Here is a 23,275-nt window from a genome sequence, read left to right as displayed (position 1 = left end):
TTTCCATTCAAATTAATAAAATTATTTTGTCTGTGTAGCCTAGACGTAATACTAATATAAAAATACTGTGGTAATACATACTCGCAGCAGGTAATGTTTTTTTTTTATTTTGTTTGGATTTTCATGTTTGATTTCTTTAATAAGCTTATAAATTAAATTTTAAATGTCTCTGAAATTTTCGGAAAAAACGCTGTTTAAATCTAGATCCACTTATACAAAAACTCTACCTAATAATAGAAATAATAAAAGTAATAATATATTAATCGTATTTGGATGTTACCATTACATTTAGCAATAATAAGGTCTAAATGTTGTATCCCAATGTTTCTATATTGATTGAGTTTAGGCTGTTAAAAAAATATTGTTTTGATTGATGCTTAATTTATTGATTATAATCAATTAGTCTTTATTTTATTCATTCATTTATATTTTAACTGATTCTTAACTCTGTGACTCAGATGTAAAGACTCCAGTGCTTTTCTTCAGTGAACCCGCTTTAGCTTGTGCCTTAGACTTTTATTTTGAAAACCCTTGACCAGAAGTGTGCGCTTTTCCGTCGCACGTTTGACAGCAGGTCCGTTTTTCACCTCTTTGCTTTCTTTATTCCACCCTGCCTCCCTCTTTCTTTCTCTATTTAAAACGCCTTCGCCAGACGTGTGTGTGTGTTTGTGTGTACGCGTGTGTGCGCGCGTATATTTATTTATTTATGCATCTTATTTGAAAGTATCTCTAGGCTTTTTCCTTTTTTTTTTTTTTTTTTTTTTTTTTTTTTTTTTTTTTACATTTTAGTCGCTCCTCAAATGAGAAGACGTAAAAGATGGAGCTTCATATTTTAGAGCACAGCTTGAAAGTGGCGAGTATAGAGAAAGAGGGGATCCAGATTTGCACTCACGGATTAATAAAACTCGCCTTCCTGGCCTCCAAAACAAGGTAGGTAACTTCACAGACCTGATAGCTGTGTGGAAATGTACAGTGTCATTTATGCTGCTCCTCGCTGCTGTACGTGTTTACTGTCAGGGCTCTGCTGTTGTTAACATTACAGCAAACTAATGCCGGCGGCTGCATGTACTTGTGTTGAAAGCTCCGGCTCCTGCCAGCGCCTGCAGTTTGTTGTCGATGTGGATTCAGGTGTTATTTTGAGAGCAGCCGAGTGTGTTTGCTCTCTGCCACCGGTTTCCAGGCCTATCCTTGTTCTGTAGTGTCATTTTGTAGCTTTGTGCCATCTGTAGCTGGGTCGACGCCAGCGGGTGTATGTATGTATGTGTGTGTGTGTGTGTTTGTTTGTATGAGTGTGTGTCTGTGTTTGTGTGTGTGTGTATGTGTGTGTGTGTGTGCAGCCTGTTTGTACCTCTATCAGGAATATTATAACCATATCAGACAAACTTGTATGAGCCATTCCCCCTCAGGAAACTTTCATTTAAATACCCCAGCCAGTGACACAACAACAGGCCTTTGCACTTCTGTTGTGCAGTCATTTTTTTTATTACCACAACAGTCTATTAATATAATATTAGCATAAGCAAATTAGTGCACTTCACTGACACACTGGCTGTGCCCTCCCTGGCTGTTTTACAACAGGGTAAGTCAGTCATTATTTGCCCCAGTGTGGCAGTGAACTGGTAATCAACTCTGCCTCTGTGCTGAGGAGGAGAAGTTACTGATAAAACACAGTCTGCAGATTACTCATTACATGATGTAATCAAAACCCCCCCTATGGATTTAACTAATGATCATTGTAGCTATCAATTCATGTGCAGATTATTCTTTTGATTAACTGTCACAAAATAAGAGTTTAAAATGATATTTTTGCTTGAAAAAAAATGATGTAATAGATCTATATTGTTAGGGCTAATCAGTTGTATTACTAACCCAGCAACATAATCTCATCACTTTCGCCTCCTCTTGGTTGGATGCATGACCCATGTTTGATCACACATATACACAGTCTGGGTCATCACTTTATTTTTTTTCTGACTACGTCATCAAGTCGCTTTTTAAAGCAGCTTTGGGCTTCATGATTGTGTCAAACCAGGAGAGGCCGAACTTACCGTGTTGATGTGAGTGAGGAAGTAAATACATGATAGATGTGATTTTGTTTTTGAGCCAACTTGTTTGTCACACGTGTTACTGCAGCTTTGTTATCGCCAATCACGAGCAACTGAAAAATGAGTCAAAAACTCCTTTGTCCTTGTTCTTCATGAGGCATTACAAGCTCATTATCACTGAGCTCAGTTGTGAATATGAAGAACATCAAGTAATAATAGTTCATATGAAGAGATCATCAGACAGTGACGTATCCATTTCACCTGTATTTAATATCCAATTATAGTTGATTTTGTGACAAACAGCAGTTAAATGTTTTTGCTAATCTTTCGCAGGAGCCGAAAGAGAAATTTTCATCCACCTGAAAGCGATGCATTCAAAGACCTGGTTTCACACTGCGTCCACATCCACAGTGTGTGTGTGCTACATTTACCCTTTGTGTCCAGTCCGTGTGTGGGTTTCTTAACTGGTATGCAGCAGAGCGGAAACAGTCACAGTTTTTCTTTTCTGGATTCGAGTGTTAACAACTAAACTGGCACTTGTAAACAATTGACTTCATCTTTACACGTTAGATTTGTCTTTCTTGTAATTCCCCCCCCTCCCTCCTCTGTGGTCTTCATGCCAGTGAGGCAGTATATATAATAGCATCAGTTCAGACTTCATTTTTTTGTTTAAAGGAAGTTGGAAATGTTGGGAAATTCAGTGACAGAGAAGTAGAGAAGAAAACAGAAGAAAGGCTCCTTCTCTTTGATCGGATGAATGTCAAATCTTCCCAGGATTAGCCGCACACAAGATTTAGTGTTTGGGGGCAGATTTTTCTGAAGTGGTGCACCTTGTCTGAGGCTGGATGTTTGCGTGGTCATGGCAGGCATTCATTAATGATTACATAACTTCATATCATTTGACTGCAGAACAGGAGTGTCCCTCAGATGACACTGGTTTTGCAACCAGTTTCCAATCCTCCACTTTATGTTGTTGAAGCAACAACTTTGGCAAACTTCAGCGCCTCCTCCTTGATGAGCAGTACAACAACATACTTTCATCTTTTGTCACAGTGTTTTGTTGTGCTGCCTTTCTCTGCTGAACACAGTGTTCATGCTCACGTGTTGATTTGGTGTGTTAAGGTGCTGATTGTTTTACTCCATCGTGTCTCTTTTTCCATGCATTCGCAGCGACTGACGGACATTGTTTTTTTGTTTTTTTGGGGAAAAATCCACAATGCACAAAGAGGAAAACTTCCTGCTGTGATTAGGATGCACATTTGTTTAGCGGAAATATGTCTTCAAATATAAATACTGCTGTGAAAATGATCGATAAGTTTCAGCAGCAACACAGTCCTGACACACTGGTACAGATGTAATACTTCTTTCACAGAACCCTTATCGTAGGGAATATCAACTTGCATCTATTATATCATTATCTTTATATAAACAGTGGATAAAATGACACTGTGAAAAGTGACAAACCTACAGAAAATTATAAACCAACTATGAGCTTCACTGAGCGTTTGAGCCTCTTGTAGCTTATTGTTTTGGTTTTCCGGCCGACAAACAAAGCTGGCGACCAGCTGGTGAGTATGGTGGAGGATCTAGTAGGTAAACAGTCATATATTTAGGGACATTCGTCAGGTGGTCAGATCACGACTCCAGATGAATACTAATGTTTCTCTGTGTGTCCTGGATGTGCAGATAAGTTCCTGTTTGCTAACAATGTCAGGAGGTGATTGTGTATATGCATCAGTGTTGTCTTTTCAGCTCATTTCTCTGCCACTAAAGCTCCAAAAAAATTTAATTAATGCAACTTTAGCATCTGTTTTTAAAGAAATAAAACATAATCTAAAGTTTAAACAAAGAGTTTCCTCATATAAATCATGAAATATCTTATCAAAGAGTAAATAAGCCTCAGAATCTGAGACATTTGACTCCAACTTCAGATACTTTTTGATACTTGATGCCACGGATACATTTCAGTGTCCCAGCGTTGAATATAAATACCCAGCCTTAAATATAAAGAGTGGAGTTCCCCTTCAGTCGATTCACTCGGTACAACATGTATGTATATCACGCCCTGTACTTTAATGTGTCGTACCTCGTTCCTCTCCTCCAGGGAACAGAAGTTACAGTCATTTAACATTTACGGTCTGAAGATCTGAAGATTTTTTCCTCCTGACAACACGTATTAAATCAGCAGGTCTCAAACTAAGTTAACTTGTGTGGGAGTGTTTAGTTTGGAACTGTTCTGTGGTTTTGCTGAAAATAAATCAGGTTAGTTTCAGTTAATGTGTCTGATTTTTCTGTGTTTTGTTAGAGCTGTGAGTCGCAGTGTTTTACATTCGAATAATATGATAATAATAATAAAGTTTATTTATCTGGCATTTATCAAAAATCTGAGATTACAAGATTAAAAAAATAGAAACACAAATAAGCACTGTGAAATGTTTCAAAGGGATAATTCCAAAGCTTATGAACTTTATGAGTTTGATCTAAAAACTAGGTTACACGCAGGCTAAATGAGATGCGCTGAATCTCTGCACTGATTTGCTGTTTCATTGTTGATCTGGAAAGACGCTGTCAAAGAATAAAGTAAGTCATTAAGCAGTGACACGATCATGATTGTCAGCCCGGGCACGAGGCGAAGAAAAAAAATCCAGAGCTCATCATCCTAATGTTCTACCTCTGCAAAACACACTGCAAGTCAAAGTGACACTTGACAGCTCTTTTAATTCCAAGAGAAAAATGCTGCGGTTTCCATAGAGAGCGCTGCAGAGAGTCTTTCTGTTACTCTCCTGCTGCTGTTCACACCTTTCAGCCAAATATGAAGTGCGAGCATTCGGCGGCCGGCCGGTAAAGAATGTGATTATCACAGGAGTGTTGTGCGTGGTGTTTTTCCAGAGCGCCGCTTCCCTTTGTGCTTAAGAGAGTCTGCTGGACGTCATTTCAAACCGATGCTTTACCATCCTACAACATTCCCGGGTTGCTGAATTAAATCTTGACGCAAGGATAATTGTGATGTTCACGCCGAAATTGGAAATGACTGAAAAACATAAACATGTTTTTCTACAAAACCCCAACAAAAGAAGTCAAACTGTAAATGTTGAGTAAACACAAGAACTTCTATTTAAAATCACAGTTCAGACAAACAAGATCATGAATCTGACCCCAGCAGCTTTCTGTGCTTGACAGTTTAAACTGCTCACAATCTAACGTGTGTTGTGGAAACTGCTCATTATCACTGATGTTGTTACATGAATTGTTATCGAGGTAAGTCTGGTATCGGGTCGAATCGTCCGGCTCTGTGTATCTCTCAGATTCCTCTCACAGCCGGGTTTCTCCCGCTTCCTGTTGGGGAGGTTTATGAGCAGCAATGTGCTGTACTGATGATGTGGTTATGAGCCTGATATTCAACATAAAACGATAAGGAAGACATTTACAGGCCGAGATGAAGCGATGTGTTGGTCCCTGCACGTCTCATCGTCGGATGAATGTGTCTCCTTAATGCTGCGAACAGACAGTTTGATGTGTGTTGTGAATGCAGCAGGAGTCGGTAACTGTTAGACTGAACTGAGACATTAGTCAAGCTCTGTCCGGCAGGGAGCTTTGTGCCTGTTTCTTTTATTTATTTATTTATTTATCATGAATTCATCTACTTGATCCGTCCTCTTTCTCTTTGTTTCTCCCTCCTGTTCAGATGCAAGTTCTTCAGTTTGACGGAGACTCCGGAGGACTACACCATTATCGTGGATGAGGAGGGCTTTAAAGGTGGGCCTCGCCTCGTGGATCTTTAAAGTCACTGTGGCAACCATAGATCGGGCAGCAGGAAAAGATCACATTGTGCAATCTCAGAGTCTCTCCGGTACCACGTAGCGTCGGCTGCCAATGTTTGAGCACACTTTGTCATTATGGATGTGAGGCCAAGCTGCCGCTCGCTGTGTTTTGTGGTTGGCTGAGTGAATGAATCCATGTCATTGCACACCCTTTTCCAGGGTGACCCTCCTTGGTTACCCTGGAGACTACAGGCTATTTGTTGCGTAACTGGCTCAGGTATTTTGTACTGGTGACTGGCTCTCAGTGTGTTAGTCCCTGTTTTCTACTAAACTGTGAAACTCCAGGAGACGGTGTCGGATAACAATGTGAAAACTTCCAAAAGAGACTGAAAATACATTTTTCTGACCTTAAAATGGACAGTATGCATTATATCCATATGCATGTTTACAAGGGACAATTAAGACTAAACACTGGAGTAAAAATGTCTATCATTGTTAATTATTATATCCACTTAAAGTACACTGACTACATTAAAGTCGATTTTTTCATTATTATTATTAATTGATGTTATTTTTTCTGACCAACACTCCTGAACCAAAAGATATTTCGTTACTGTCATATATGAAAAGATTTCCTCGTATTTGAGAAGCAAATATTTGGCATTTTCACTTGAAAAAACGACTTTATTTTCTTTCAATCATCTGATAAATGATTCAGCCAGTAGTTGCAGCTCTAATCAGTTTTACGATCACACTTTCAAAGTACAACTCTGTGTAAAGTGTTAATGTCTGCGGAGCCTCTGCTCTGAATTACCCAGAGATCATTCTTTCAGTTAAAACCACAAGTGATGACGAGTGTGATGTTACAGCAGCTTGAGAAGCTGAGAAGAGAAGAGGAGTCTTCAAGCCAGAAAACTGACTCAGTAATGTCAAAGATTAGCTAACATTAGCCACCATAAGCTACTAGTCATACCTCCAGCACCCAGTACGGCTGGTGCATACTGGTGCGAGGTGCATTTTATTTCTTATTAATTGCATTTTTCATCTGTAACAGGAACAATGTTCAGTTCCGTCTTTCCAAAGTCACGTTCTCTTAAAGCTGATGAGTTTGAATTATTGGTCAGAAAGTCAAATGTCTCGTTAGAATTCATTGTTTTTCTTTGACTGTATCTTTCTCTCCTGTTCAGACAGTGTAGTCAGACAGGAGAAAGATCCACCGTCTAGACAGAATTTATTAGGACAGGCAGAAAAGCTTGTTCAATACGCAGTCTGGGGCTGCTGCCCTGTCTCTGACTCCAACATACGGTGGAGTAATAATGTTGCATTTCCTTTTAAGTCCAGGTGTTGACAGCATCAGTAACAGCACTCAGTATTTCTTAAAACAAAAGTATCAGCACAAAAGGTGAAAAACAGGAACTATTGCACCTCAAAAATGAGGAACAGTCATTATTACTCATTGCTTCCTAGAACTAGTGTCCTCTCTGACTTCAGAACTTTATCTTCACCTGTGCATTTTTTCCAGGGAAGAGGCAGCAGACATTTAATAAATAGTTTCATGAACTGGCTGCAGATACAAGTCACTGTTGTGCGTTATGAATACAACACTGTGATACAGTCACTGTGACAAAAGCCCCTTGACACTGAGTACATTGTGTTGTGTGTCTGAAATCAGTTGAAATCCCCTCGCCTCACGGCTTGTTGTTTAATTTGGGGACAGAGCTGCTGCAGACATGTTTTTCTACTGCACCTCTTTCTGACACGACGTGTCTGTCCTTTCCCAGAGCTGCCACAGTCGGAGCACATCAGTGTTGCCGATGCCACATGGTTGGCCCTCAACGTGGTATCCGGGGGTGGCAACGCCTCCAATTCGCAGCCCATCGGAGTCACCAAAATCGCCAAATCAGTCATTGCACCGCTGGCCGACCACAACATCTCTGTTTTCATGCTGTCGACGTATCAGACGGATTTCATTCTGGTGAGTGTGGATAATAATGTTCCAGTAGCTACTGTTTCGTACCATGTTGAGAGATTGTCTGCAATTTTCTCCTCTGAAACATCTTCATCACAATCTCCAGCAGATGGAAAATATGTACGGTCACTACACACAAAATATATATTGTTAGTCTCTGTATAAGTTTAAGTGTAAATATATGTACAACACCTTTTACCACCAAGGCAACTCAAAGTGCATTATACAAGACATAAAAGGCACTGACAAAAGATATTAAAGAAACCCAGGCCATAAAAGGCACATTTAAACTGGAATTAAAGAGTAAAATAGAAGAGAAGGTAAAAAATATACACAAAAATATAATCAAACAGATAAAACTGGGGAATAAAAACTACAGTGCAGCTGTAATTGAAAGTTTAGGGTGACTACACTATATCCCAGTACCACCATCGTTCTCTTCTCCACCGTCTCTCTGTACGTTTTGCGACAGCCGCGGTTTGTAATGGATGATATAATTTTCTTGTGGCTCCTTCACAATAAAAGCCACCCCGTGTTTCACCGGTTGACCGCTTTTAATGTGAAGTTCTGGTTCAGTCGCAAGAGAGTGAACAGAAAACTGTGAGGCTTTTATCTTATAGATAAAATTGCAAATAGTAAGAGGCCGGCTTATATGCATGCATCATTTCCTGTAAATGTAAGAATATCAGCTATACTTTAAAATTAATGACATGATTGTTAATCAACAAATAGCAAACAATACAATATCCAATAAAATACTAACTTAGTCGAAACTGATTGGAACTTATGAGTTTCTTGTTTTGTTTCACATCACACGCCTCATTAAACACTTACATTGGATGCAGTTAGAAAGCGAATTATATTTGTTTATCTATTTTTGATGCTTTAAAAGTCACATTATTTGTCAGTTACGCAACCACTGGCAACACAATTGTTTACGTCCACATGCCCGACATGAAAAAAGCAATAACCTCGGATATAATGTCCCTTCCACAGCCGCACCTCCTTCGGTTTAGGACAGAAATCCTCTCTCATTCTGAAGCATATTTGGGCACAGGGAGTCTTTTTTTTTATTGCCATGCTTTAGTGGAAAAACAAGGTCTGCTGAACAGCTCTGGCATGTTTATGAAAATGAAAGAAGAAAAAAAAAAACCTGTGTCGATGCTGGTAATCTGTTACGTAAAGGGGATCAGGCGCTCAGCCTCTTTCTGGAATTCCAGGTATCATACTCGGGCCTGTTTCCTGTCTCGACACCGGCTGCTCTTACCCACAATCCTAATTATCGGTGTATCAGATAAAACGAGGCAAAAACACTGCTGCGTTCACCCAGTCGCCCACAACCACCACCCATCCTCGTCTCACACTGTGTCGGATTGTGTTACCGAATCTCTGAGCAGACCAGCTTAAGATGTGTGTGTGTGTGTGTGTGTGTGTGTGTGTGTGTGTGTGTGTGTGTGTTTTTTTTTTTTTTTTTTTCCACTGTTAGGATCTTTTGTGTTACATAAAGCGGTAAAGCCTGACCCAAATGATGAATACACTCATTAAGACGGAGCCATAAGTATCCAGACTGAGGCAAGCCGCTCAGAGCAGCTACACACACACACACACACACACACACACACACACACACACACACACACACACACACACACACACACACAGAAATTCAACTGAAGTAAAAGCTTTCACCCTGGATAAAGAAACACTGATACTTCAATGTAAATGTACTTCACCTGCTCCGGAGAGATCACCTCTGTATCAGGAACAACACATTTGTCGAAAGGCTTCATCTATTGATTCAAGTCAAAATCAATCTCCTGTCATTAAACTCGGCTCCGTCACCAGGTTCTGAGCTGCATGACAACTAAATAAAAACCTTTATCATTGTTGTAGAGCATTAACTGCCCAGTTTTACTATAACTTCAGTCGTGAATGAAAAAGCCAATGGATTACAAATTAAACTATATTTCAAAATTAATTAAGCTATTTTCTTTATTATAGTAAGATAATAATGACATAATTTATTAGATGTTTTAAGCCCTTTGAATAAAAGTGAAACTCTCAAACCGTTGACTGTTGACACCTGATGAAGATTAGACAGAAAGGTTGTAAGAAAGAGAGAAAGTAAATCAGCAGTAGATGAGACACTGTGTCACATTCACATGTTTTTGCTTAGATATTTTGAAGTTGCCCTTTTCACTTTATCTAAAAGAAAAATCCACCATGAGCAATGCACCCTTTATGGGGGGGTTCCCTTTTTACTGATGGTTTTTCCCCCAGTGGCAGAGAGGTGTGAATATTTCTCCAGCGCTGCTGTCACTGCTCTGCTTCAAGACAAGAAATCTCCAAAATGAATTTCCATGAATTTAAATATATGAACCCCTGAGGATGAATCTAAATATCTTTGACCTTTTGATCTTCAGTTTCCTCTTGTACGCAAGACACATTAAAAGCTATGATTATTTTGGTTTATTTATTTATTCATACTTTATTTAACCAGAAAAATAATCCTAAATGCTCCTTAACCTTAGCTACAAATCTAAATAAAAACTCTCCTGTTTTTCCTGTCACTTTGACGGATTCATTTCTCAGCACTGAAATGAATGTTTTTGTCTTTCTTGGTTTGTTTGTATTTTATTTTATTTTATTCATTTGTTTCTGCTTGTAAAGATTTCATTTTCCTCTTTGTTGTGTTTTTAAATGTTTCTTTAATGGATATAATGCATTTCTTTGCCATTTTGAATGACCTCTGTGTTCGACAGGTTCCACAGAAATAAACTCACCTCGCCGTGTCGCCCGGCCCTGTTGTACTGTGCTGTGGTGGTAAAGAGAGACCTGACCCTGAAGGCTCAGCTGTTGATTATCTGCTAGCCGCAGTAAATAGTCTCTGACCTCAAACCAGCCTGAACATGAGGAGAAGCAACAGAGGCACAGACACACTGATTATTCCTTCCACCTATATAAAACTCACAGCGCGGCTACAAGCTGTGTTGAGAGTAAACAATCCCTTTTCCTCAAACTTGACGTGTTGCTGCTGCAATGCTCTGTGCGTCCGTCTCCTCTTCTAAATGCAGAATATGAACAGTATAAGTTTGTTTTTTTGGAGATTATCGAAAGCCATTTTGAGAAATGTCTGTTTTTGTTTTCTTGTCGCTTTGTCGGCAGGTTCGAGAGCGAGACCTGCCGATGGTCATGCACACGCTGTCTTCCGAGTTCACTTTGCTTCGGGTGGTCAACGGGGAGACTGTAGCTGCGCACAATCTGGGAGTCACCAATGGATTTGTAAAGCCAAAACTTGGTATGTGTAAAGATTTATATCTGTGTTTTTTTGTTTGTTTTTTTTTGTATAGAGGCAAGATTTATGAAAAATAGACGACATGCAAATCTCTTCAAAACTAACAGATTAAATATCTCCATACTGTGTCACATAAAGACGCACACTGAAACAGCAGAGTATTTTTCCTTCGCATAATTTGTTCAGCATCACCATCACTTATATTAGGATGGTTCAAATTGATCAAGTCCTGCAGTGTGCAATCACCTTGCATTACAGTCCCTGTTATGACTGAATGTGGACTGCCTTTTAAATTTTCTTGTAGCATATTGCATCTCACATAGCAAAGTATTTGCTGGATGTATTCAGACTTGTGTGTTCAGTCTGCAGTGCACTGATGCAGAGGCTGTGAATCAAATCCAAGTTGTCTGTTGCACAGTCTTCACCGGAATCAAAAGCAAATAGTAAATTTATTCAGGCACAGATCAAGTGGACACATATCATAGTGGGTTAAACTTTATATTTATTTTTATATTTACACATAGTAAGGCAGTATTTCTAATTTATTATCCATCATCTATTTATTATAGATTCTGTTATCTGTTCTTATTTTATTTCTTTATTATATTTGTCCTCCTCCTCTTTTGAGCTGCTGTGTCAATTTGAATTTCCTCCACAGGGATAAATAAAGGTCTTATCTTATCTTATCTTATCTTATCTTATCTTATCTTATCTTACAATCTAACAATTTTAGCACCAGGATCTCTCACCAGCTTCTTCTAAACCTTGAATATTTTCAAACTTTCCATTTTCTGAGCACTTTCAGGACTTCTTGTACATGTTGGCTTTGAAGTTTAACTCCAGAGTTCATTCTTGACCTTTGACATAGCAGCTTTCAAAAAATGTGATGAGCCTAAACGCTCATTATCACCATGTAGACCTTTTCATGGAGATGCTCCTTAGTTATATTGCAACCTCATGTGTTTCATCATTTGTGTTTTTCAGTGCCCCGTCCCATCATTCACCCTTTATCTAGTCCCAGCAACATGTTCTGTGTGACCAGCCTGGACCCAGACACACTGCCCTCTGTAGCCACCCTGCTCATGGACGTCATGTTTTATTCTGGAGGGTGAGAATCAGCTTTTATTGTTTTAAAATACAAATGTGGTTACACACAACTCTGAGCTGAATATTATAGGATTTACTGTATGAAACTGACTCATGGACAACATCTTTTTAAGATGCATGAATCACTTACCTACAAGAAGCTGTTTGAACTGAGAGAAGATGAAGCACAGCGGAACAATAACAAGATATTTATTCATGTGTTCCTCTTATGTTTTTCTTGTTTTTAGAAATCTGTATCTTCTGCTGCCTCAGTGCACGACTCATGGCAGCCTTACTATACGAGTCCAACGTAGTCTAAACAATTAGGTTAATTGGCGACTCTGATGTCTTACTATGCTATGATGTTTTCATGACTTTTTATGCCTTACTACGATATGGCATTTTTTTATTGGGAACCATGGTGGTGCAATGGTTAGAACTGTTGTCTCACAGTGAGAAGGTTCTGGGTTCGAACCCCCGGACCAGGAGCCTTTCTCTGTAGAGTTTGCATGTTGTGTGTGGACTTTCCATGTTTTTACTATACTATGACCTTTTTATGACTTTTTATACCTTACTATACTATCTCGTTTTAAATTACTTTTCATACCTTATGACTTTTTATGCCGTAGTATACTATGAAATTTTTATGACTTTTTGACTTACCATACAATGATGTTTTTATGACTTTTTAGGCCTTACTAAACTATGATGGTTTTATACCCCACTATACTGACATTTTTATGAGTTTTTATGCCTTACTTTACTATGACGGTTTTATGCCTTACTATATTATGTTGTTTTTATGACTTTTTACGCCTTACAATGTCATTTCTATGAGTTTTTATGCCTTACCGTACTATCTAGTTTTTATTCCTTGGTATACAACGTCATTTTTATGCCTTTTTATGCCTTAGTATACTATGTCGTTTTTATGACTTTTTATGTCATAGAATACAAAGTTGTTTTTATGACTTTTTATGCCTTAATATACTATAATTTTTTTTACTTTTTATGCCTGAGTTTACTATATCGTTTTTATAATTTTTTTATACCTTACTTTGCTATGACATTTTTTTATGACTTTTTATGCCTTACTATACTATGACTTTTTTTTATCATTTTTCATGCCTTAGAATACTGTGTCATTTTTCTTCATTTTTTTCCCTTAGTATACTATGTCGTTTTTATGACTTTTTATGCCTTAGTATACTATGTCGTTTTTCTTCATTTTTTTGCCTTAGTATACGATGTCGTTTTTCTTCATTTTTTTGCCTTAGTATACTATGTCGTTTTTATGCCTTAGTATACTATGTCGTTTTTATAACTTTTTATGCCTTAGTATACTATGTCGTTTTTCTTCATTTTTTTGCCTTAGTATACTATGTCGTTTTTCTTTATTTTTTTGCCTTAGTATACTATGTCGTTTTATGACTTTTTATGCCTTATTATACTATGACGTTTTTATAACTTTTTATGCCTTAGTATACTATGTCGTTTTTCTTCATTTTTTTGCCTTAGTATACTATGTCGTTTTTCTTTATTTTTTTGCCTTAGTATACTATGTCGTTTTATGACTTTTTATGCCTTATTATACTATGACGTTTTTATAACTTTTTATGCCTTAGTATACTATGTCGTTTTTCTTCATTTTTTTGCCTTAGTATACGATGTCGTTTTTCTTCATTTTTTTGCCTTAGTATACTATGTCGTTTTTCTTCATTTTTATGCCTTGGTATACTATGTCGTTTTTATGACATTTTATGCCTTAGTATACTATGTCGTTTTTCTTCATTTTTTTGCCTTAGTATACGATGTCGTTTTTCTTCATTTTTTTGCCTTAGTATACTATGTCGTTTTTATGACTTTTTATGCCTTGGTATACTATGTCGTTTTTCTTCATTTTTTTGCCTTAGTATACTATGTCGTTTTTATGACTTTTTATGCCTTAGTATACTATGTCGTTTTTCTTCATTTTATGCCTTAGTATACTATGTCGTTTTTCTTCATTTTTTTGCCTTAGTATAATATGTCGTTTTTATGCCTTAGTATACTATGTCGTTTTTATGACATTTTATGCCTTACTATACTATGTCGTTTTTATGACTTTTTATGCATTACTATACTGTGTCGTTTTTTATCATTTTTCATGCCTTAGTATACTATGTCGTTTTTCTTCATTTTTTTGCCTTAGTATACTATGTCGTTTTTATGACATTTTATGCCTTAGTATACTATGTCGTTTTTATGACATTTTATGCCTTAGTACACTATGTCGTTTTTCTTCATTTTTTTGTCTTAGTATACTATGTCGTTTTTATGACTTTTTATGCCTTAGTATACTATGACGTTTTTATGACTTTTTATGCCTTAGTATACTATGTCGTTTTTATGCTTTAGTATACTATGTCGTTTTTCTTAATTTTTTTGCCTTAGTATACTATGTCGTTTTTATGACTTTTTATGCCTTAGTATACTATGACGTTTTTATGACTTTTTATGCCTTAGTATACTATGTCGTTTTTCTTCATTTTTTTGCCTTAGTATACTATGTCGTTTTTATGACTTTTTATGCCTTAGTATACTATGACGTTTTTATGACTTTTTATGCCTTAGTATACTATGTCGTTTTTATGACTTTTTATGCCTTAGTATACTATGTCGTTTTTCTTCATTTTTTTGCCTTAGTATACTATGACGTTTTTATGACTTTTTATGCCTTAGTATACTATGTCGTTTTTCTTCATTTTTTTGCCTTAGTATACTATGTCGTTTTTATGACTTTTTATGCCTTAGTATACTATGTCGTTTTTATGACTTTTTATGCCTTAGTATACTATGTCGTTTTTCTTCATTTTTTTGCCTTAGTATACTACGTCGTTTTTATGACATTTTATGCCTTAGTATACTATGTCGTTTTTATGACTTTTTATGCCTTAGTATACTATGTCGTTTTTATGCCTTAGTATACTATGTCGTTTTTATGACTTTTTATGCCTTAGTATACTATGTCGTTTTTCTTCATTTTTTTGCCTTAGTATACTATGTCGTTTTTATGCCTTAGTATACTATGTCGTTTTTATGCCTTAGTATACTATGTCGTTTTTATGACTTTTTATGCCTTGGTATACTATGTCGTTTTTCTTCATTTTTTTGCCTTAGTATACTATGTCGTTTTTATGCCTTAGTATACTATGTCGTTTTTATGACTTTTTATGCCTTAGTATACTATGTCGTTTTTATGACATTTTATGCCTTAGTATACTATGTCGTTTTTCTTCATTTTATGCCTTACTATACTATGTCGTTTTTCTTCATTTTTTTGCCTTAGTATATGTCGTTTTTATGCCTTAGTATACTATGTCGTTTTTATGACTTTTTATGCCTTAGTATACTATGACGTTTTTATGACTTTTTATGCCTTAGTATACTATGTCGTTTTTATGACATTTTATGCCTTACTATACTATGTCGTTTTTATGACTTTTTATGCATTACTATACTGTGTCGTTTTTTATCATTTTTCATGCCTTAGTATACTATGTCGTTTTTCTTCATTTTTTTGCCTTCCTATACTATGTCGTTTTTCAAAATTTTTTTGCCTTAGTATACTATGTCGTTTTTATGCCTTAGTATACTATGTCGTTTTTATGCTTTAGTATACTATGTCGTTTTTCTTATTTTTTTTGCCTTAGTATACTATGTCGTTTTTATGACTTTTTATGCCTTAGTATACTATGACGTTTTTATGACTTTTTATGCCTTAGTATACTATGACGTTTTTATGACTTTTTATGCCTTAGTATACTACGTCGTTTTTATGACATTTTATGCCTTAGTATACTATGTCGTTTTTATGACTTTTTATGCCTTAGTATACTATGTCGTTTTTATGACTTTTTATGCCTTAGTATACTATGACGTTTTTATGACTTTTTATGCCTTAGTATACTATGTCGTTTTTCTTCATTTTTTTGCCTTAGTATACTATGTCGTTTTTATGACTTTTTATGCCTTAGTATACTATGTCGTTTTTATGACATTTTATGCCTTAGTATACTATGTTGTTTTTCTTCATTTTTTTGCCTTAGTATACTATGACGTTTTTATGCCTTAGTATACTATGTCGTTTTTATGACTTTTTATGCGTTAGTATACTATGTCGTTTTTCTTCATTTTTTTGCCTTAGTATACTATGTCGTTTTTATGACTTTTTATGCCTTAGTATACTATGTCGTTTTTATGACCTTTTATGCCTTAGTATACTATGTCGTTTTTATGACATTTTATGCCTTAGTATACTATGTCGTTTTTATGACATTTTATGCCTTAGTATACTATGTCGTTATTCTTCATTTTTTTGCCTTAGTATACTATGTCGTTTTTCTTCATTTTTTTGCCTTAGTATACTATGTCGTTTTTATGACTGTTTATGCCTTAGTATACTATGTCGTTTTTCTTCATTTTTTTGCCTTAGTATACTATGTCGTTTTTATGACATTTTATGCCTTAGTATACTATGTCGTTTTTCTTCATTTTATGCCTTACTATACTATATGTCGTTTTTCTTCATTTTTTTGCCTTAGTATAATATGTCGTTTTTATGCCTTAGTATACTATGTCGTTTTTATGACATTTTATGCCTTACTATACTATGTCGTTTTTATGACTTTTTATGCATTACTATACTGTGTCGTTTATCATTTTTCATGCCTTAGTATACTATGTCGTTTTTCTTCATTTTTTTGCCTCAGTATACTATGTCGTTTTTATGACATTTTATGCCTTAGTATACTATGTCGTTTTTCTTCATTTTTTTGCCTTAGTATACTATGTCGTTTTTATGCCTTAGTATACTATGTCGTTTTTATGACATTTTATGCCTTAGTATACTATGTCGTTTTTCTTCATTTTCTTGCCTTAGTATACTATGTCGTTTTTATGCTTTAGTATACTATGTCGTTTTTCTTAATTTTTTTGCCTTAGTATACTATGTCGTTTTTATGACTTTTTATGCCTTAGTATACTATGACGTTTTTATGACTTTTTATGCCTTAGTATACTATGTCGTTTTTCTTCATTTTTTTGCCTTAGTATACTATGTCGTTTTTATGCCTTAGTATACTATGTCGTTTTTATGACATTTTATGCCTTAGTATACTATGTCGTTTTTCTTCATTTTTTTGCCTTAGTATACTATGTCGTTTTTATGCCTTAGTATACTATGTCGTTTTTATGCTTTAGTATACTATGTCGTTTTTCTTCATTTTTTTGCCTTAGTATACTATGTCGTTTTTATGACTTTTTATGCCTTAGTATACTATGACGTTTTTATGACTTTTTATGCCTTAGTATACTATGACTTTTTTATGACTTTTTATGCCTTAGTATACTATGACGTTTTTATGACTTTTTATGCCTTAGTATACTATGTCGTTTTTCTTCATTTTTTTGCCTTAGTATACTATGTCGTTTTTCTTCATTTTTTTGCCTTAGTATACTATGTCGTTTTTATGCCTTAGTATACTATGTCGTTTTTATGCTTTAGTATACTATGTCGTTTTTCTTCATTTTATGCCTTAGTATACTATGTCGTTTTTATGACTTTTATGCGTAAGTATACTATGTCGTTTTTATGACTTTTTATGCCTTAGTATACTATGACGTTTTTATAACTTTTTATGCCTTAGTATACTACGTCGTTTTTATGACATTTTATGCCTTAGTATACTATGTCGTTTTTATGACTTTTTATGCCTTAGTATACTATGACGTTTTTATGACTTTTTATGCCTTGGTATACTATGTAGTTTTTCTTCATTTTTTTACCTTAGTATACTATGTCGTTTTTATGACTTTTTATGCCTTACTATACTGTGTCGTTTTTTATCATTTTTCATGCCTTAGAATACTATGTCGTTTTTCTTTTTTTTTGCCTTAGTATACTATGTCGTTTTTATGACTTTTTATGCCTTAGTATACTATGACGTTTTTATGACTTTTTATGCCTTAGTATACTATGACTTTTTTATGACTTTTTATGCCTTAGTATACTATGACGTTTTTATGACTTTTTATGCCTTAGTATACTATGTCGTTTTTCTTCATTTTTTTGCCTTAGTATACTATGTCGTTTTTATGCCTTAGTATACTATGTCGTTTTTCTTAATTTTATGCCTTAGTATACTATGTCGTTTTTATGACTTTTTATGCGTAAGTATACTATGTCGTTTTTATGACTTTTTATGCCTTAGTATACTATGACGTTTTTATAACTTTTTATGCCTTAGTATACTACGTCGTTTTTATGACATTTTATGCCTTAGTATACTATGTCGTTTTTATGACTTTTTATGCCTTAGTATACTATGACGTTTTTATGACTTTTTATGCCTTAGTATACTATGTAGTTTTTCTTCATTTTTTTGCCTTAGTATACTATGTCGTTTTTATGACTTTTTATGCCTTACTATACTGTGTCGTTTTTTATCATTTTTCATGCCTTAGAATACTATGTCGTTTTTCTTTTTTTTTGCCTTAGTATACTATGTCGTTTTTATGACTTTTTATGCCTTACTATACTGTGTCGTTTTTTATCATTTTTCATGCCTTAGAATACTATGTCGTTTTTCTTTTTTTTTGCCTTAGTATACTATGTCGTTTTTATGACTTTTTATGCCTTAGTATACTATGACGTTTTCATGACATTTTTGGGCCTTACTATATACTATGTTGTTTTTATGCCTCACTATACTGTGACCACTATACTATATGTCGTTTTATGACTTTTAATGCCTTAGTATACTTTGTAATTTTTATGACTATTTATGCCTTAGTATACTATCACATTTTTATGCCTTACTGTTACGTTCCCCATGATAATCCTTGGGTTTAGGGAGGTACCAATAAATGAAATAGTAAACCGGGCCAAACCGAAAAGAAACAGGAAAACAGACTCAGCCAATAATAAAGAATTTTATTCACAATGAAAACAACTACAACAGGAAACTGACAGTGGAATACTCACTGGGTAACTTTCACCACTACTTAAGCACTAAACTAAAACAAACCAAACCAACAATAATCACCAAATATGATTACTATCACTATCAGATAAACATTCAAACTGCATCCAGCTATCATAAGACAACACACATCTCATCAGCAACTGATTGGCACTTCCTGGCCCTGCTCAGGCCTCCTCACTCCACCTTTGGAGCTCCAGCTCTTGGTTGGGAACAGGGATCAGCCGTGTCTAGTCACTTGTTGCAGAACAGGGGAGGGCAGAGGGCAGACAAGCACACACACACACAAAACCTCATAACACAACAGTATGTAACTCTTACTGTACTATGACATTTCAATGAAGTTTTATGCCTGAGTTTACTGTGACGTTTTTATTACTTACTATACTATGTCATTTTTATTGCTTTTTATGCCTTACTATACTATGACGGTTTTGTGCCTCACTATACTATGCCGTTTTATGACTTTTTATGCCTGAATATACTATGACGTTTTTGTCCTTTTTTATGCCTTAGTATACCATGTCATTTTTATGCCTTTTTATGCCTTACTATACAATGACATTTTTATGACTTTTTACGCCTTAGTATACTGTCATTTTTATAACTTACTATACTATGTCGTTTTTATGACTTTTTATGCCTTACTATACTATGACATTTTTTTGACTTTTTATTACTTAGTATACTATGTCGTTTTTATGACTTCTTAATGCCTTAGTATACTATGTCATTTTCTGACTTTTCATGCCTTACTATACTATGACGTTTTCATGCCTCACTATACTATGACCACTATACTATATGTCGTTTTATGACTTTTAATGCCTTAGTATACTATCACATTTTTATGCCTTACTGTTACGTTCCCCATGATAATCCTTGGGTTGTGGGAGGTACCAATAAATGAAATAGTAAACCGGGCCAAACTGAAAAGAAACAGGAAAACAGACTCAGCCAATAATAAAGAATTTTATTCACAATGAAAACAACTACAACAGGAAACTGACAGTGGAATACTCACTGGGTAACTTTCACCACTACTTAAGCACTAAACTAAGATAAACCAAACTAACAATAATCACCAAATATGATTACTATCACTATCAGATAAACATTATAACTGCATCAAGCTATCATAAGACAACACACATCTCATCAGCAACTGATTGGCACTTCCTGGCCATGCTCAGGCCTCCTCACTCCACCTTTGGAGCTCCAGCTCTTGGTTGGGAACAGGGATCAGCCGTGTCTAGTCACTTGTTGGAGAACAGGGGAGGGCAGAGGGCAGACGAGCACACACACACAAAACCTCATAACACAACAGCATGTAACGCTTACTATACTATGACATTTCAATGAAGTTTATGCCTGAGTTTACTGTGACTTTTTTATAACTTACTATACTATGTCATTTTTATTTCTTTTTATGCCTTACTATACTATGACGGTTTTGTGCCTCACTATACTATGCCGTTTTATGACTTTTTATGCCTTAATATACTATGACGTTTTTGTCCTTTTTTATGCCTTAGTATACTATGTCGTTTTTATGCCTTTTTATGCCTTAGTATACTATGACTTTTTTATGACTTTTTATGCCTTAGTATACTATGTCGTTTTTATGACTTTTTATGCCTTAGTATACTATGTCGTTTTTCTTCATTTTTATGCCTTAATATACTATGTCGTTTTTATGCCTTAGTATACTATGTCGTTTTTCTTCATTTTTTTGCCTCACTATACTATGCCGTTTTATGACTTTTTATGCCTGAATATACTATGACGTTTTTGTCCTTTTTTATGCCTTAGTATACTATGACGTTTTTATGACTTTTTATGCCTTAGTATACTATGACTTTTTTATGACTTTTTATGCCTTAGTATACTATGTCGTTTTTATGACTTTTTATGCCTTAGTATACTATGTCGTTTTTCTTCATTTTTTTGCCTTAGTATACTATGTCGTTTTTATGCCTAGTATACTATGTCGTTTTTCTTCATTTTTTTGCCTTACTATACTATGTCGTTTTTATGACTTTTTATGCCTTAGTATACTATGTCGTTTTTCTTCATTTTTTTGCCTTAGTATACTATGTCGTTTTTATGCCTTAGTATACTATGGTGTTTTTATGACTTTTTTTGCCTTAGTATACTATGTCGTTTTTATGCCTTAGTATACTATGTCGTTTTTATGACTTTTTATGCCTTAGTATACTATGTCGTTTTTCTTCATTTTTTTGCCTTAGTATACGATGTCATTTTTTTGCCTCAGTATACTATGTCGTTTTTATGACTTTTTATGCCTTAGTATACTATGTCGTTTTTATGCCTTAGTATACTATGTCGTTTTTCTTCATTTTTTTGCCTTAGTATACTATGTCGTTTTTCTTCATTTTTTTGCCTTAGTATACGATGTCATTTTTTTGCCTCAGTATACTATGTCGTTTTTATGACTTTTTATGCCTTAGTATACTATGTCGTTTTTATGCCTTAGTATACTATGTCGTTTTTCTTCATTTTTTTGCCTTAGTATACTATGTCATTTTTTTGCCTCAGTATACTATGTTGTTTTTATGCCTTAGTATACTATGTCGTTTTTCTTCATTTTTTTGCCTCACTATACTATGCCGTTTTATGACTTTTTATGCCTGAATATACTATGACGTTTTTGTCCTTTTTTATGCCTTAGTATACTATGACGTTTTTATGACTTTTTATGCCTTAGTATACTATGACTTTTTTATGACTTTTTATGCCTTAGTATACTATGTCGTTTTTATGACTTTTTATGCCTTAGTATACTATGTCGTTTTTCTTCATTTTTTTGCCTTAGTATACTATGTCGTTTTTATGCCTTAGTATACTATGTCGTTTTTCTTCATTTTTTTGCCTTACTATACTATGTCGTTTTTATGACTTTTTATGCCTTAGTATACTGTCGTTTTTCTTCATTTTTTTGCCTTAGTATACTATGTCGTTTTTATGCCTTAGTATACTATGGTGTTTTTATGACTTTTTTTGCCTTAATATACTATGTCGTTTTTATGCCTTAGTATACTATGTCGTTTTTATGACTTTTTATGCCTTAGTATACTATGTCGTTTTTCTTCATTTTTTTGCCTTAGTATACTATGTCGTTTTTATGACTTTTTATGCCTTAGTATACTATGTCGTTTTTATGCCTTAGTATACTATGTCGTTTTTCTTCATTTTTTTGCCTTAGTATACTATGTCGTTTTTCTTCATTTTTTTGCCTTAGTATACGATGTCATTTTTTTGCCTCAGTATACTATGTCGTTTTTATGCCTTAGTATACTATGTCGTTTTTCTTCATTTTTTTGCCTTAGTATACTATGTCATTTTTTTGCCTCAGTATACTATGTTGTTTTTATGACTTTTTATGCCTTAGTATACTATGTCGTTTTTCTTCATTTTTTTGCCTTAGTATACTATGTCGTTTTTATGCCTTAGTATACTATGTCGTTTTTCTTCATTTTTTTGCCTTACTATACTATGTCGTTTTTATGACTTTTTATGCCTTAGTATACTGTCGTTTTTCTTCATTTTTTTGCCTTAGTATACTATGTCGTTTTTATGCCTTAGTATACTATGGTGTTTTTATGACTTTTTATGCCTTAGTATACTATGTTGTTTTTCTTCATTTTTTTGCCTTAGTATACTATGTCGTTTTTATGCCTTAGTATACTATGGTGTTTTTATGACTTTTTTTGCCTTAGTATACTATGTCGTTTTTATGCCTTAGTATACTATGTCGTTTTTATGACTTTTTATGCCTTAGTATACTATGTCGTTTTTCTTCATTTTTTTTGCCTTAGTATACCATGTCGTTTTTATGACTTTTTATGCCTTAGTATACTATGTCGTTTTTATGACTTTTTTTGCCTCAGTATACTATGTCGTTTTTATGACTTTTTATGCCTTAGTATACTATGTCGTTTTTCTTCATTTTTTTGCCTTAGTATACTATGTCATTTTTTTGCCTCAGTATACTATGTCGTTTTTATGACTTTTTATGCCTTAGTATACTGTGTCGTTTTTATGCCTTAGTATACTATGTCGTTTTTCTTCATTTT

General features: G+C 34.8%; 1 protein-coding gene across 1 annotated transcript in view; it reads left to right on the top strand.

Annotated features, from left to right (window-relative positions):
* Nucleotides 1-435: 435 nt before the first annotated feature.
* castor2 (cytosolic arginine sensor for mTORC1 subunit 2) overlaps nucleotides 436-23,275 on the top strand; it is a 30,681-nt gene continuing 7,841 nt past the window's right edge. The window contains exons 1-5 of the mRNA XM_056397013.1: nucleotides 436-930; nucleotides 5,731-5,801; nucleotides 7,588-7,781; nucleotides 10,941-11,073; nucleotides 12,055-12,178. Of these exons, the coding sequence (XP_056252988.1) occupies nucleotides 818-930; nucleotides 5,731-5,801; nucleotides 7,588-7,781; nucleotides 10,941-11,073; nucleotides 12,055-12,178 (635 nt within the window). The 5' untranslated portion in view covers nucleotides 436-817. The remainder of the gene's footprint in view (nucleotides 931-5,730; nucleotides 5,802-7,587; nucleotides 7,782-10,940; nucleotides 11,074-12,054; nucleotides 12,179-23,275) is intronic.

The sequence above is a fragment of the Seriola aureovittata genome, chromosome 15 (assembly GCF_021018895.1).
Source record: "Seriola aureovittata isolate HTS-2021-v1 ecotype China chromosome 15, ASM2101889v1, whole genome shotgun sequence".
Lineage (NCBI taxonomy): Eukaryota > Metazoa > Chordata > Actinopteri > Carangiformes > Carangidae > Seriola > Seriola aureovittata.
This window is presented reverse-complemented; position numbering and strand designations above follow the sequence as displayed.